The sequence below is a fragment of the Capricornis sumatraensis genome, chromosome 22, assembly GCF_032405125.1.
Source record: "Capricornis sumatraensis isolate serow.1 chromosome 22, serow.2, whole genome shotgun sequence".
In the NCBI taxonomy this organism is placed as follows: Eukaryota; Metazoa; Chordata; class Mammalia; order Artiodactyla; family Bovidae; genus Capricornis; species Capricornis sumatraensis.
In genome coordinates this window covers 12,232,748-12,246,638 of record NC_091090.1, presented here as the reverse complement: position 1 = coordinate 12,246,638, position 13,891 = coordinate 12,232,748, and the positions used below count along the sequence as shown (strand labels likewise).

General features: G+C 52.9%; 1 protein-coding gene across 2 annotated transcripts; it reads right to left on the bottom strand.

Annotated features, from left to right (window-relative positions):
• Positions 1-384: 384 nt before the first annotated feature.
• BRD2 (bromodomain containing 2) lies at positions 385-12,016 on the bottom strand. 2 transcript variants are annotated; one of them, XM_068961119.1, is made up of 13 exons: positions 11,631-12,016; positions 7,731-9,053; positions 5,832-6,135; positions 5,081-5,218; positions 4,547-4,685; positions 4,251-4,465; positions 3,781-4,155; positions 3,130-3,258; positions 2,696-2,944; positions 2,312-2,577; positions 1,509-1,813; positions 1,150-1,272; positions 385-1,043 (listed from the first exon to the last, which is right to left on the bottom strand). In XM_068961119.1, exons 2-13 carry the CDS (start codon positions 7,757-7,759, stop codon positions 907-909), a joined length of 2,409 nt encoding a protein of 802 aa, XP_068817220.1. In that variant the 5' UTR covers positions 7,760-9,053; positions 11,631-12,016; the 3' UTR covers positions 385-906. The 2 variants fall into 2 exon arrangements, with proteins under 2 accessions (XP_068817220.1, XP_068817221.1); XM_068961120.1 differs by lacking the exons at positions 7,731-9,053; positions 11,631-12,016 and adding an exon at positions 5,493-5,584 and having other exon boundaries at positions 5,832-5,940.
• Between the last annotated feature and the right edge of the window lie 1,875 nt (positions 12,017-13,891).

The following is a 13,891-nucleotide window of genomic DNA, read 5'->3' as shown; positions in this document are numbered from 1 at the left end:
CCAGGACCAGCGAAAAATCTGAGCCTATTCAAAGTCCTGAGTTTGAAACTCTTGGCCAAATGAGCCAGGTATTGGCTTCATCTAAATCAGAGCAGATTGTGAACCTTGTTATTCTGGAGGATTCACTTTACAAAGGGCAGATGCACTTTTTATCACAGCAACTGCCTACTGATTTATTTAAAACAGGATGATCCTGCTTCCCGCCCGACCCCCAATACATTACTCAAAATTCTCAAACACATTCCATTTGTTTTGAAGCAACTACAAAAACAACCGTCATTAAGGTAATGAACTCAGAACATGAATAGTATTTCTTTATTTACAAGTTAGAATCAACAGACAAAAAAAAGACAATCCAGGGGACCAACTGGGGAGATGACTGAAACCCCTGGGGGCCCCAAAGGGAGCAGAAGGAAAAGGGAAAACTGAGTAGAAAAAAAAAAGTCAACGTAAAAAAAGAGCTCCCCCTTCCTCCCTCCCCATGGAAGCTGAGGGACCATGGCCCCACCCCTCTGCAGCCTTACCTAGCTTAAAATAAATTAGAACAAACAATCTCAAAACAGGGCCCTTCTAAGTGAACAGGGCAGCTGTGGCCTCAGGTAAGCCCGTATTAGGGCCTCTGCCCATTCCCACCCGATACCCCTGCCTGCCCCAGCCATTTTGAATGGGGGCTCTATGCCTAAGGGGGCACTCTTCACAGGGCTGGGAGCTCAGTCCTCTTTTGTCCATTTTTCCGTCCCTCCTTTAGTCTTGTCCCTGCATCCCTCCCCCCTGCAGAGCCAGCTCTCTCACAGAGGGGGGAGGGGGTGAGATGAGAAGTGTCACAGCACAGGGAGGGAGCGGGCGGGGCAGGGCGGTCTAGGGGTCCGGTCCTGCGGAGCCTCCTGCCCCATCTGGCCTGGCCCTTTAGCCTGAGTCTGAATCACTGGTGTCTGAAGAGGAGGACGATGAAGAGGAGGAGCTGGAATCCGAGCTGGAGCTGGAAGCACTGAGGCGGGACACCGCTACCTGCTGTGCTGTGGATGTCTCCGTTTTCTCACTCGCTGAAGAACAGAGGGGAAGTTTAAAGATATGTAAGCCTATATTCCACTTTTGAAGAACCAAGACAGCAGGATGTAATGAACTCACAGTGGCTTACGGGACACTCACCTTTCTTGGGGGGCTTTTTGGTAGAATTGAGCTGCCCACTAACATCTTGTAACCGCTTTTCTAGTTCCCGCTTCTTCTCCAAAGCCAGTTCCTCCTTTGTCTTTCCCACAGGTTTTTTAATAGCTAGAAAAGAAACAAACCAGGACTAACATAGCCAGGAGCACTCCGGTTTCCCTGTCCCATGCATGTCGTTGCCAAATGCCTTTCTTGAACTTAAGCAGGCAACTAATGCAACCCATCATCCCAGGAACTAATGATTCCAAGTGCATCAAGCATAACCCCCACCTCCTTCTCTAAATTGTCCTCAGAATCACACAAGAATTTGCCAAGGTAACTTGGGGATCTCATTTCATACTCACTATACGGCTTCCGGGGTTTCTTTCGCAGGCAGGAAAGAACGTAACGTTCAAGCTCTCTAAGTGTGGACGGCTTGAGTGTTTCAAAATCAATCTCAATTTCTTCTGGGTTTGAGTCACGTAAAGAGGGCTCCCTGGCTTGGATTATGTGCACAACACGACCCAGTTTCTCCCCAGGCAGCTTGTTGATGTCCAGGCTCAACTGCCGCTTCTCATCGTAACTCATGGGCCTGCTTTCTTCCTCCTCCTCTGAGTCGTAGCCAGCAGGCAGGGCAGGTGGGGCTGTCTTTGTGGCCTTTTTGGGGAGCCTGAGCAAAAGAAAATTATCACTTGGGGGAACACATTATCTCAATACATTCTCACTGTTCAATCCAGTGATCTGGATTTCACACGTGAAGAACTGTTTCCATTAAGGCAAATGAGCAAGTGAGTCAGAGATGGGCTACAGGGCACTTGTCTATCAGGGGAGCAGAGCTTCTTTACACAGCAAATATTTTAATCTCGGTTGGGCGTTGAGAAATAAATACAAGTACGTCAGCACAGGTCTATTGTTTTTTTTTTGTACCTAAAGCACTAACCCATCCCCGACTACAGAAAAAAACATACAAAAAGGCTTAGAGAAGAGGTAGGCAGATTACACTGTCAAGAGTTAAGCAGCTTCAAAAGACCCTATGTTCTTCAAAGTCTACTTCATCATCTGGACACTTGTCAGAGGAGAAAAAAAAAACCCAATCACTGGCCCCCCCATTTAGAGAAAACTGCAAGCAACGGGAGAAATCTCTGCTTCCGCTCCCGTTGGAACTCACTTGGTGCCCCCTCCTCCAGAAGGTCCAAAGCCAGGAGGGCCCAGCGTGGCAGCGCCACTGCTCCCACCGCTACCGGCCTTCTTGGACTTCTTGGGCTGAGACGGGCGGGGTGCCCGAGGCCCTTTGTCATCTTCATCAGCCCCAGCTCGGCCTCGATGCTTCTCTGCCTTCCGTTTCTTCTTTTTCTCTTTTTTCTCTCTCTTTCGCTTGGGCTTGGATATTGGGCCTTGGGACAAGGCAGCCAGTTGTTCATGTACTGCTCTAAGCTTGAGGGTGAAAAAAAACAATTTGAAAAAAAATACGTAGGTAAAGCAATGAAAAAAAAAAAAATTAAGCCAAAGACTGCATGAACCTCATCCAGTAAACTCAACAATGACAAAATACCTGCTCCTGTAGTTCAGCCAAGCGATGAGCCCTTTCTTCCTCGGAGTCAGAGCTCTCACTCTCTTCCTCCTCCTCATCATCCTCATCTTCCTCCTCCTCTTCCTCAGAAGAACTCTCACTGCTACTTTCCTCGCTGGAGGACTCTGAAGATGACTTGGCCAAGCCAGGGGGCAAGGCAGTAGAGACTGGTAAAGGCCCCGGTTCCAGTGGTTCATCTGGCATTTTGGCATAACGGAACTCAAATACATCCTAGAAAGAGACAGCAGACTCAAAACCAGGCTAATAGATATGCCCTGATCATACCCAGCCATTTGGCAGCTCCAAGGTACAACTGCAAAAACTGGGAGAGCCTCATGTTCAGGCTATGCAGCATAGATGGCAAAATTCCTTCCCCCAGCTTCATTTATCCTTCAGACTCCGACCTTGACACTCACCTGTAACTTTCGCGCCATGGCCACAACATCATGGTCTGGAGGATTATATTTATAGCAGTTGGAGAACATAAGCCGCACGTCAGCAGCAAACTCCTGTGCGTCCCGATAATCGCGATTCTCCATCTTCCGCTGCAGAAGGAGGCAGCATCAGAAGCTGCACAGGCAGGGAGACTCACCTTTCCCTGCCAGGCCCAGACACTGCCAAGAACAGCCCTCTAGACAGAACAGTGGGGGGCGGGATGTGTGTGATGGGAAGGACCTATACCCTGGGGCTCAAGTTTGAAGTCAAAGGAATTTGGCTGGGCTGAACAAATGTCTATGTCTAAGAAAAAAAAATCATTATTTCTAAGTGAAAGTTGGGGGGGGGTGTGGCCTCCAACTATTGGGCTACCCCCTTTACTCCCCTACCCTAACCCAACATCTCCAATAGACAGGACTTGAGTATAAGCAGTGACGCTCTGAACGTAAAACCCACCACACTGTTTCCAATTCCAGAAAATACAGACTCATTAGAGCATGTGACCTTTTGCCTCACTATTTTGTAAAAGTAAAACGCCAAGATAGCTGCATGCCCATAAAAAGTGACTGTTTTATTGATCCTTAGGCTCCGATCACTGCCTGAGTATCCCATCTGCCCCATGCAGTGGGTACCTTGACAGTGCTGAGGTCCATGGGGTGCTTAATGATGTCATGGTAGTCATGCAGGCCAAGAGCAGAAGCGTCCACTGGTTTATAGAAAGGCCAGGCATAGGCAGCGTGCTTCTTAGACAGTAACTCCTTCAAAATGCCATTGCAATGTTTTAACTGTTCAGACAGCTTTCCTTTCTTGGAGCTCTGGTGTTGTTGCTGAGAGTCAGGCAAGTCTTTGCGTGGGGGCTTGATAGGGCGGCCACTTTCTCTACGCACAGGGGGGAGCCGGGCTGCCTTAGGCTCCAGACCCCCTGGAGGGCTAGCTGGGGACCCAGGAGCCAGGATAGCTGTAGGTGTAGGGGTGGTAGTATCTGCTTTCCGCTTTACCCCTTTTTTCTGTGGAGAAAAGACAGGTGCCTTTTACTCTGGGGATCCACCCCATTTAAGACCTTCCCCTCCTCATTACCCCAAAGATATCCACAGATGTATACCTTGGCAAGGGGCTGTGCTGGGGGAGCTGCAGAGACAGCAAGGAGTGGGGGTCCAGCGGAGTGCAAGGACTTGAGAAGGGGAGAAGAGATGACCGACGGGTGGGGAATGTTGAGGACAGTGGTAGGTATCTCAGGCGGTGGAGTATACAGGGCAGTGTGAGACACAGAAGAGACAGCGGGCACCTGATGGGCACTGGTGATGCTGCCCTGGAGCGCTGCAGGGGAGACAAAGAGTCTAGTTTGATTACCACTCCCATCTCTTGGTCTCTATTAGGCAAAACTCCTTCTCTTCCTACCTGCCAATTTGGCCCCTTTCTTGTGGCTGTTCTTAGGGATAGTAACCACAAGTTCTTGTTCTTCTTGTGGCATTGATGCCACTTTCTGCAGAAAGATCTTTTCCAGCGTTTGTGCCATCAGAACAATATCATCAGTGGGCTACAGGAAACACAAAAAGTTCAAATGCTAGGAAGAGAGGTAAAACCATTTTCTCTGGGAAATACCTAGCCCCAGGCATCATCACTACTTCCTTACACAACTCCATCAAAGTACTAAAAATTACCTATACTGGGCCACTCATTTCCCTTTTCTCTCTTCCAACTTTGCCCCTCAGAATGCAACAAAGATAACAAGTGAGCGAAGTGTTGTATTTAAACATCTCTTAATCCTGGATCTCTGAAGCCACATCAGTTTTCAGTGGCACCTTTGCAAACAGACTTTCTAGATACCAAACTGCTGAGAACACCTTCAGTAAAAGATTTAAACTTTACAATGATAAAGTAGTGATAAGAATCGCACTCTCTCTCCCCAACTGATAACACACAAGAACTCACCTTGTTGTAGATGTAGCAGTTGGTGAACATGGTGTTGAAATCCTGCATACACTCTGAGGCAGCCCAATAGTAGTTGTTTTCAAGTCTCCTCTTGATAGTACCCATATCCATAGGCTGCTTTATAATTTTGTGATAATCCTAAAGAAAAAAGTGGTAGGTCAGACCACAGAAAGAAAAATGCCTGTTCTCAGGCAAACTACCAACCCCTACACACACACACACACACACACACACACCCCCAAGTCTGTCAGAGGAGTACATAGTCTCCTCAACTGCGGCCCCAATCAAAACTATGGGATAGGGTTAAAAAATGGAACAGGACTCTGATCACCCATAAGGAGACCCCTATCACCTTGCTCTAACCACCCATCTCCCACCCACTCTGGAAAAGTTTCCCATCCTGTGACATTACCTCTGGGGCTGGCTATCCATGGGCTGCATGAGGGAAAGGAAGAAGCTAAGAATTTTGGCCACCGTGGTCCTCTCCCAACCTGGGGTGGGAATCTGTAAAATGGAGCCAGGGCACAAAAGTTAAGGACACATGGAGGGCACAATGAGAGATCCTAGATAGCAAGCGGTTGGATCAATCACAAAGGACCAAAAATCTAGAATTCTGGTGGCTATCTGCCCTATAGGGTAGAAATGGGAACTCCCTAGGGGCCGCAGCACCTACCTACACTAGGCAGCCCACCTCCACGCACACGCATTCTTTTTCATTTCCACACCTCCCCACTCCAACCTCTCTACTCACCGGCAGACCCAGTTTGACGGCATCCACAGGCTGCCGGAAGGGCCATGCAAACTGATGTTTCCATAGAGCCTTCATCACCACCTTGTGCAGATATTGCAACTGGTTGGTAACCCGTCCTGGCTTTTTGGGATTGGACACCTCGGGAGGTGGTGGGTTGGCAGGGGTTAGTTGCAAAGCCGGCACTGAAGCCATTGTGGGGCTCTCGAATCCCTCATACAATAGAGAGGGCTTTCGAATCCTTTTCCCAGGCGCTGCTGCTTCTGGGCCCAGGCCCAGTAACCCTGCATTCCCCTCCCCAGGGAGCCTGTGAAGATAGGAAACAAAATCAGATGTGGTAATCTGGTGGAGTTTAGTAGAATTCCACAATTCACAGATTTGCACTATGTACCCTCAGCACATCTAGGCTTGGAATCGAGTGAAAACAGTGGTAAAGATTATGAAAACGAATCTAGCATCCAAACAATCCGTGGAGCTTTTGTTCTTGTACCTCTACTACCTTTTCGATACCCACAGAAGCCCTATCTTCTGAGTTCTTAAAATCTAATAGGCTTCTTCACCTGTTTTAAACGGAAAAAGAAGCCCAAGTAGCTTCTCATAGGGCCCAGCCATTTAAGAATCACAGCCTTGCAGGGACAGAACTCAAGTAAAATGGGTGGAGCCAAGAAACTCAAGCCCCAAGCTTCCTCCTCACTAGGGGCTTGGTGGTTGCCATGGTGGTTGAGCCTGAGGGGAACGGATGAAAAGAAACAAAATAGAAAAATATCATAAATCGCTGATGAGACAGACACCTAAGAATCCACCTGTGCAAAAGGAATTAGCATTCACCACAAAGCTCGGTTAACTCCAAACAACGGGCAAGCAATCTAACGGATCCATACCAAAAAAAAAACCAGACAAGGGAGTATTTGTCAGACTTCACAGCCTGGAATACCTCAAGGTACCAGCCTCCAGGAATTAACTATTCGAAAATTCAGTCTCCTCCCTCGAAGGGACTCAAAAAATAGAGCTGTCCGAACAGTCAAGGTCAGCAAATTCCCCCGTAAAAGTGATACAGACCTCCCCCTACCCAACCTCTGCCAAAAACTGCGATGCCATTAACTGGTTCCACTGTAGCATCACCTCTAGAGATCAAAGGCCAACAGTGCATCAAGTTTACATTCTCTCAGGGGCTCCTCAAGACCAGGTGTTACCCAAGGCCCAAGATCTCATTGTTTACATCCCCAGAGCAGGACTAAAGAGTGCTTAGCTCCACCTCTCTACCCTGAAGGAAACTCTCAATGGTACCTCACACTCTCATACACACACACACGAGAAGAAATCCAATCTTCAGCAACACAACACACACCTCTCAACACAAAACCAAACCACTCACCGAAAATGAAGAATTTAAAGACCTGTCCCCGACATTAGGAACCCACAGTAAGAGTGGTCCTTGTACCCTACTCAGGGAATCCCCGTTTCCAGTCCCCGAAGCTCTATCACCATGGCAACCCTGTGAAGCACAAGATATGAACACGAACCGCCGCCCCATAAGGCCCGACAAACGGTCGCTTAGACAGCAGACTTCCTACCCTCAGGACCCGCTGCCCAATCCAAGTCCTCCCCTGGTACATATTCCGCCGCCACCTCGCTCTGCCCGACTCAGCTAAGATCTGACCACAGCGGGAAAGTAACGTGTAGATTGACTACCTGGGCTCCCTCCATACGCAGGATCTGGGGCCGCTACCACGGTCCCCAAACCGCCGCTCACCCCTGCGCGAGCCTCGACAACCAACAGTTGCGCCACGAAACAGAAACGCGCCCGAGTCGGTTCCACACTCCTTCCGAACCCGACATCTCACACCCGCGCGCCGCAGCCCCCTAACGCCCCCTTCCCACACGCGGCTCGCAGGGACGTACTTGTTGTGGGGAGTCACGTTTTGCAGCATCTTGATCACGGGGAACCGGCGCTGCCCTCAGCCGCGGGAAGTCCGGGTGGCCTCGGTTCCCCTTACCTCCCGGTCCAGCATAACCTGGGAAGTGGGGGGAGGGCGGGGGCCGCTGCCCTCGGCCCTCCAGGCGACAACCCACCCCGCCGGGCTGGCACGAAAGCAATCTCCTCCGCTGTTCCTCGGAGAACTCCCAGCAGCTTGGCGCGCTCCGCAGGAGGCGGACAGCGAGAAAATGGCGGCGGCCTCAGCTGAGGCGGGCGAACGAAAGGGGACGGGCTCTTCAAACCCCAGGATGGCCCCCGATCCCAGACACCGTCGCCAATACTGCCCGCCGTTGGTCTGCAAGGATCCCCTCTTCCTGCCGGGACCGTCCGGGGCGGACGAGGTCCCGTTTCGATCTCGGATGGAGGCGGATGAACACGAAAAGTGGTTTAGGGAGCCGCCGCCTCCATCTTTGAAATCCTCTTGAGGGCGGAGTAGAGGGGGTGGACAGACTCCGAGAACTGGGCGGGGCCCGAAAAAGGGGAGCTTCGGGGGCTTCTATGGGGTCTGTACTGTCCGCCGGGGCCGGTCATAGGCCGAGACGAAGGCCATTTCCAAGCGGATGGACGTGGATTGTAATGGCGGCCCCAGACGACTCGAAGGCTCTGTGTAGATACGCAGAATCCTCCAGCTCGTTCTAGAGGCTGCTCCACTCCAGCGCGAAATGGCGCCTCCGAGCCCCGCGCCAGCCCTTTATATATAGGCAAGGGGGCGGAGCCTCGCCGCTCATGCGCGCCACCGTGCTCGCGATTTCCCCCACCCCCTTCGCGCGCGCTCGCTCGTTCACGCGCGTGAAGAAGCAGAGTCGAAGGGGGAGGAACACCTCTCCGCGGGAGCGTTTTCTATTGGTCGGCGGAAGCGATGACGTCATAAACCTCATTTCCAAAGCGTCAGTCACCAGGCAGAAGAGTGCCGCATAGACCCCCAGGGAAGCGGCAACCCGCCACGTCTCTGAGCCAATTGGCTGCGCTGTGGTTCGGCAACTCCAGAGAAAGAGGGAGGTTGGCAGGGGTGCAGCACCCTCTCCCTGCCTCCCCTTCCAACAAAGTCTTTCCAGCCGTCCAAGCCCAGTGCGACTGCCGACTGCCAAGCTTGGGCAGGTCGTGCCATTCGTAGCTCCTCCATTGGCCAGGCCGGCAGGATTGGAGGGGGCCGCGTGGGCGTAGCCAGGATCGGCCCGCCGGGGTGTGGCCACAGGACGCCGGCGGTGGTTGTTCTCGGGATTGAGGCGGCCGCCGCAGTGAAGAACCTGAAATGAGGAAGAAGACGCCATCTTAGAAGCCGCGGCCTGCCACTGTGGCAAACGGCCGAGGGCTCCCAAACACAGCGAGGAAGGAACCTAACGTTCCTCTGCTTCGCAATCAAAAGTGCAGAATTACCAGAGCCTTCAAATCCTCCTCTTTCTTCCCCAGGCCAAGCAGTCGAAATCAAAAACGCTCCCCAGAATCTACCCTCTGTGAACTCAAGGCTTCTCTCCAAGGCAACTAAACATAGACCATGTTCTAAATACTTGCACCCCAAGCACCTCTTCAATCCCTCCCTCTGATACCTTCAGTTACCAATACAAATATCTACCTGGTCGACAAAACCTCGGCAACCCTTTAGTGGGAGCAAAATCTCCAACAAAAGCACCCGTATACCCTGTAAAATGAAACCCACCTCCTCCCCAAACTTCTCTCCAGTGTCTGGCTCAGAGCGGAAAAAACAAGGCCTTCGAGGGGCGAATCAGGGTGCGCACCCTCCCCCTCCTGGCGAGCTCAGACCTCTCCCCACGCTCCCCGCCCTTCCCCCCACTCCGAAGGCGGGCCCGCACCCCCTCTCAGGGTCCTGGCGTCGGGGGGGCGGAAGGGCTCCCCCATCCCCCCCACGAGGGTCCGGAGTCCTCCCCACGGAGCGGCTGGTCTATCGGTCAGCGCCAGGGAGGAGGGCGAGCGGAGGCGGCGGCGGCTGCAGCTCCGACTAGCCCTCCCCCTCCTCCTCTCCCCTCCCCCGGGCCGTCCGCCTCCGAGGAGGGGCAGGAGCCATTTTGGGAGCTCAATTTCGCCCCCTCCCCCAAGCCCACTCAAATCTTTCCCACCACCTAGTAACCCGAATGAGGTTACAGACTACGTGTGAATAGAGCCGCAGCGCAAGGTTAGGATCGCTAAAGCCATCTCTTGGACTCCCCCGGTCCCCTTCACTGGAGAGGGAAAGAATTTCCCCCGCCCAGCCTTTAGTTGGGGGCCCTCCCCCCTCCTCCTTGTCCCCTTTTCTGGCTACCAAGTAAGAAAACAGTCTATGCGTATCTGAATAAGGAAATTAATCACGAAAGTCAACGAATATAAGAGCCCCCCCCCACCCCCCAACCGCAGGGCTTCGTGAAGGCATAAGTCCTCGAACTGTTACCCTCTTTCCTTCGTAGCAGCCCTGGAGCCTTAACCTCGGTTACTGCGTCTAAAATGGCCGTCAACCTTTAGTCTTCTAGACCACCAACTCGGGCAAACCCTGCGGGGGTGGGGGGAAGCACGCACAGGGACGGCAGTCTCTCCTCTCCTCCCCCCCTCCGATCAGGCCTCGGCCTCAAAAGTACAAGCGGGCCCGCCCGGGTGGCTGCAGCAAGGAGAGCAATGACACAGCAACTTTCGCCCAGAGGCCTTCTCCCCTCCCCCTCGTGGCCCAGCCTCCCCAATCTGCCATTCTTCCATGAGGGGCCTTGCAAGTCTGCACCGAGGCCTATCTGAGGGCCAGTCAGGGAAGAAAAAGAGGTCGAGAGACCACAGGGCCTTATTAGAAAGTAGAAGTGCAGCCAGACATTCTGGCTTATTTCCCTGCATTCCGGAAAATCACTGTTTTCCTCTGCCTCCCAATCGTCCCTTCCCCCAAATGAGTCACACGGGAGGCTACTGGTACTCAGTAATTTGGAAAAGTAACTCTTCCCTCCTTTCCGCTCCCTCCCCCGCAATACACAAGGAGAGACTGTTCAGGAATGGGGGAGGGGATGAAGGAGGCAAAAGACACCACCCAGGAGAAAACTGAAACTTTGGGCGCTGTGAAATCATCCCAGGTCCCAAGACTCACTCTCCTGTGTCTCAAGCCACGATTTTCAACCTCTCCCGAGACCCTCGTTGGGCCTGGTTCCTGATCCAAAGAAGACCCCAAGCTTCTAGCCTGCAAACTCTCCTCAGCCGGTGACAGACACATGCTCAGCTAAGACCCCGCCGGGGCAACCAAGGTTTATTCAGAAGGCTCCGCAGGCCAGGTCCACGTGAATGCACACAAATTCGATAACCCACTCGAAGCGTAACCTCCACCATGCCATGTGATGACTGCCAGGTTCCTACCGCTGACACAAAAGCAGCACAGAAAGGCTCCTTCTAGAGCCTCTGGGGAGAAAGGGAGTGGGCGCCTGGGAACAATTTCAGTTCACAGCCTGGGTTGCCAACTCTCGGTATTCCCCTCTAGGAGTAGGAATTACAGTCACCACTGCCACTCCTCAGCCCACTAGATCACCCCACCCTCCGGCCGCCAAAAGGATCCCTTCTCACCTGGTTTCCAAGCTCCTGTACCCCTAAGGGACGAATGGAATCGGGGGGACACACAGCCCCCACGCCCCTTTGCCCTCCAATTGGTAAGAGGACAGAGGTTGGCCATTCCCCTCCCCCACCCGAGGGGCCCTCGGCTGCTCGCCCCCTCCCCGCTCCTATTGGTTGTAAACTGTTTGAAGGACAAGTGCTCCCACCCTCACGGTTTTTCTCTGCACCCCAAGAATCTCCCTTTCCGACTCCCCACATTGGTTAGGCATTTAAATGACTGTCAACATGCCCGCCCGGCAAGGGCCCCTTCTCACCTGGATCCCGGAACCTTCCAGGGGGGCTCCACTGTTCCCCTTGGCTTGGTGCGGGGGGAGGATGTAATCCGGGGTGTCACCCCCCCCGGAAACTGAGGTTGCGTTGGGGGAGGGGGCGTAGCCCCCAGCCCCTCCCTTCCCGGCCGAGCTGGGGGGTGGGGAGAGCATCGGGACCGCGCGGCCACGTCAGCGTCACCCAGATTGGCTGATCCGGGTCACGTGCCAGCCACCCCCCTTCCCCACCGCCACGGGGGCCGGTTTTTCCGAAGGTTCTCGGGGGTCGCGCAAGGGGCCAAGGGGGCCGCATGGCCCAGGCCTTTCTCTACAGACCCAAAGCACCCTAAAGCCGCCGCTTCACATCCTCAGCTGCCTATCCCGCTGTCCTCAACCCTATCCCCCCCACTAGTCGCGCCGTACGGGTTCAGCATGGCTGCCGCAGCCCGGGAACGTGCACAGCGCAGGCGCAAGGGTGCGACCGGCTTGGGGGAGGGGAAAGGAGAGTGGGAGGTGACGGGAGAGCGGCAGTGCGCAGGCGTCAGCCGTGGCCCCGGCGACTGGGCTCGGAGCGCGCGCAGTGGGTGGGGCGGAAGCGGGCGCGGCGCGCGCCCTCCCGCCTCAGCAGCCCCTCCCCCACCGCAGGCGGCCGCGCGGGGCGTCCTGAGGTGGCCCAACTCGGTTCCTTTTCCGCAGTTGTGAGGGGTGGCTTGGGACGCCCGGGCCCCGAGTCCAGCGGGAGCGCGCGGCTGAGCTGTAGTCAGTGGAGGAGGATGGGGCCTGGACCTGGAGTTGTGAGGGTTTGCAGGGTGGGGTCCCTCCGCGGTGTAGTGTGGTTCCACAGCGGGAGTGTTGTCACCACCCTCGTCGTGCCTGCGGCGGGGAGCGGAGGTGTGGGCTTTGTGTTCGGCCTCTTTGTCTTAGGCCCGTAACCTCTCAATTCGCCTGAATCTACCTAGACTTCCTTCATTGAATGCTGCGGGGCGAGAGGGAGAGGGAAGGTGTCTGGACTCTGCATGTTGCAAAACTTAACAGCCTTCTGATCGCTTCCTTTTGCTTTGAGCAACTTTGGGATTCTTAGGGCAGGAGCCACCCAGGTATGAATTTGTAATGAACCTTGCCCTGTTACAAACTCTGATGTTTAGATTGATGAGCCTCACTGTGCAGGAGGCACAGGGGCTTCCGAATTCGGTAACAGGGATGGTTGGCACCTAAAGCTTTGTTCCTGGGCAGTAATCCGACCCATGACCCTCAGTGTGGTTCAGTCTGTAGTTCATTACCCCACTCCCCTCCCACACACCGGAGCAGAAAGGCCAACTTGCCCGACAATTCTGGCTTTCCATTTCCCACCTGTAAACGGCCTGTATGTGTCTCTTTACCATTTTATCAGTACTAGAAGTCCTCTTTTCGGATTAAAGACACGTATTTTCCTTTCGACCTGTCAACTCTATCTGTTACTCTGAAGCTTTCCATTTTCTACCAATTGGCGTTTTAAACTGCTCCCTTCTAGGGGTTTTTCCCCTTCTAAAAATAAGGAAAGAAAATAACCTTAATCAATATCATATCCCTTTATGGACTCTCTTATGTACTTGTCAGCTCCTCTTCCCAGTCAAGACCTGAAATTGTGTTAATTTTCCTCTCTCTGCCTCATTTCCCATTCTTTAGCCCATTTCTTCCACTACTGACACTGTCTTGGCAAATGTCACCAAAGACCTTCTAATTGGCAAAATCAGGAAGCACTTTTCAGCTCTCACCTTATTTGACCTCACTGAAGTATTTGACATTTGATCAGGCTTCCTTCCTGAGATTCTCTACACCCTTGATTTCTGTGACTACTTCTCACTTGATTCTTTTCCTGCTTGTCCTACTGTTCCTCTGGTGTCCTTTGTGGACTCTTCTTTAGCCTGTGTTGATGTTTGCCTGGATTTTGCCTCAGTTTGCTTCTAATTGTGTTCATCTTTTCTAAGTAATCTCACTCAGTGGCTCAGAGCCTCTCAAATCTGTATCTTTAGTTCAGTCAACTCTCCTGAGCAAAACTCAGTACTTGATTTTACCACTTAGCCCTCAGACACTTCAACACATTCAAAACGGTGCAACCAATATGCAGCCTAGACCTGCTCCTATTAATGTATTATCCTGGCTGATAGCAGAAATTCAGCCAAAAAACCTAGAATCTGGGAGCCGTTCTTGACTTATTTTTCTCACGGTTTTGTATCCCCTTGACTTACCATTGTGCCTCTGATACAGCTATTGACTCACCCTCTGCC

Coding starts and splice junctions, on each gene's coding strand:
- BRD2 (XM_068961119.1), bottom strand. CDS start 7,759: ATGCTGCAAAACGTGACTCCCCACAACAA. Junction 3,259..3,780: donor TGGACCTCAGCACTGTCAAG/GTACCCACTGCA, acceptor CTCCTTCTGCAG/CGGAAGATGGAGAATCGCGA. Junction 1,273..1,508: donor GAAACCCCGGAAGCCGTATA/GTGAGTATGAAA, acceptor TTTCTTTTCTAG/CTATTAAAAAACCTGTGGGA.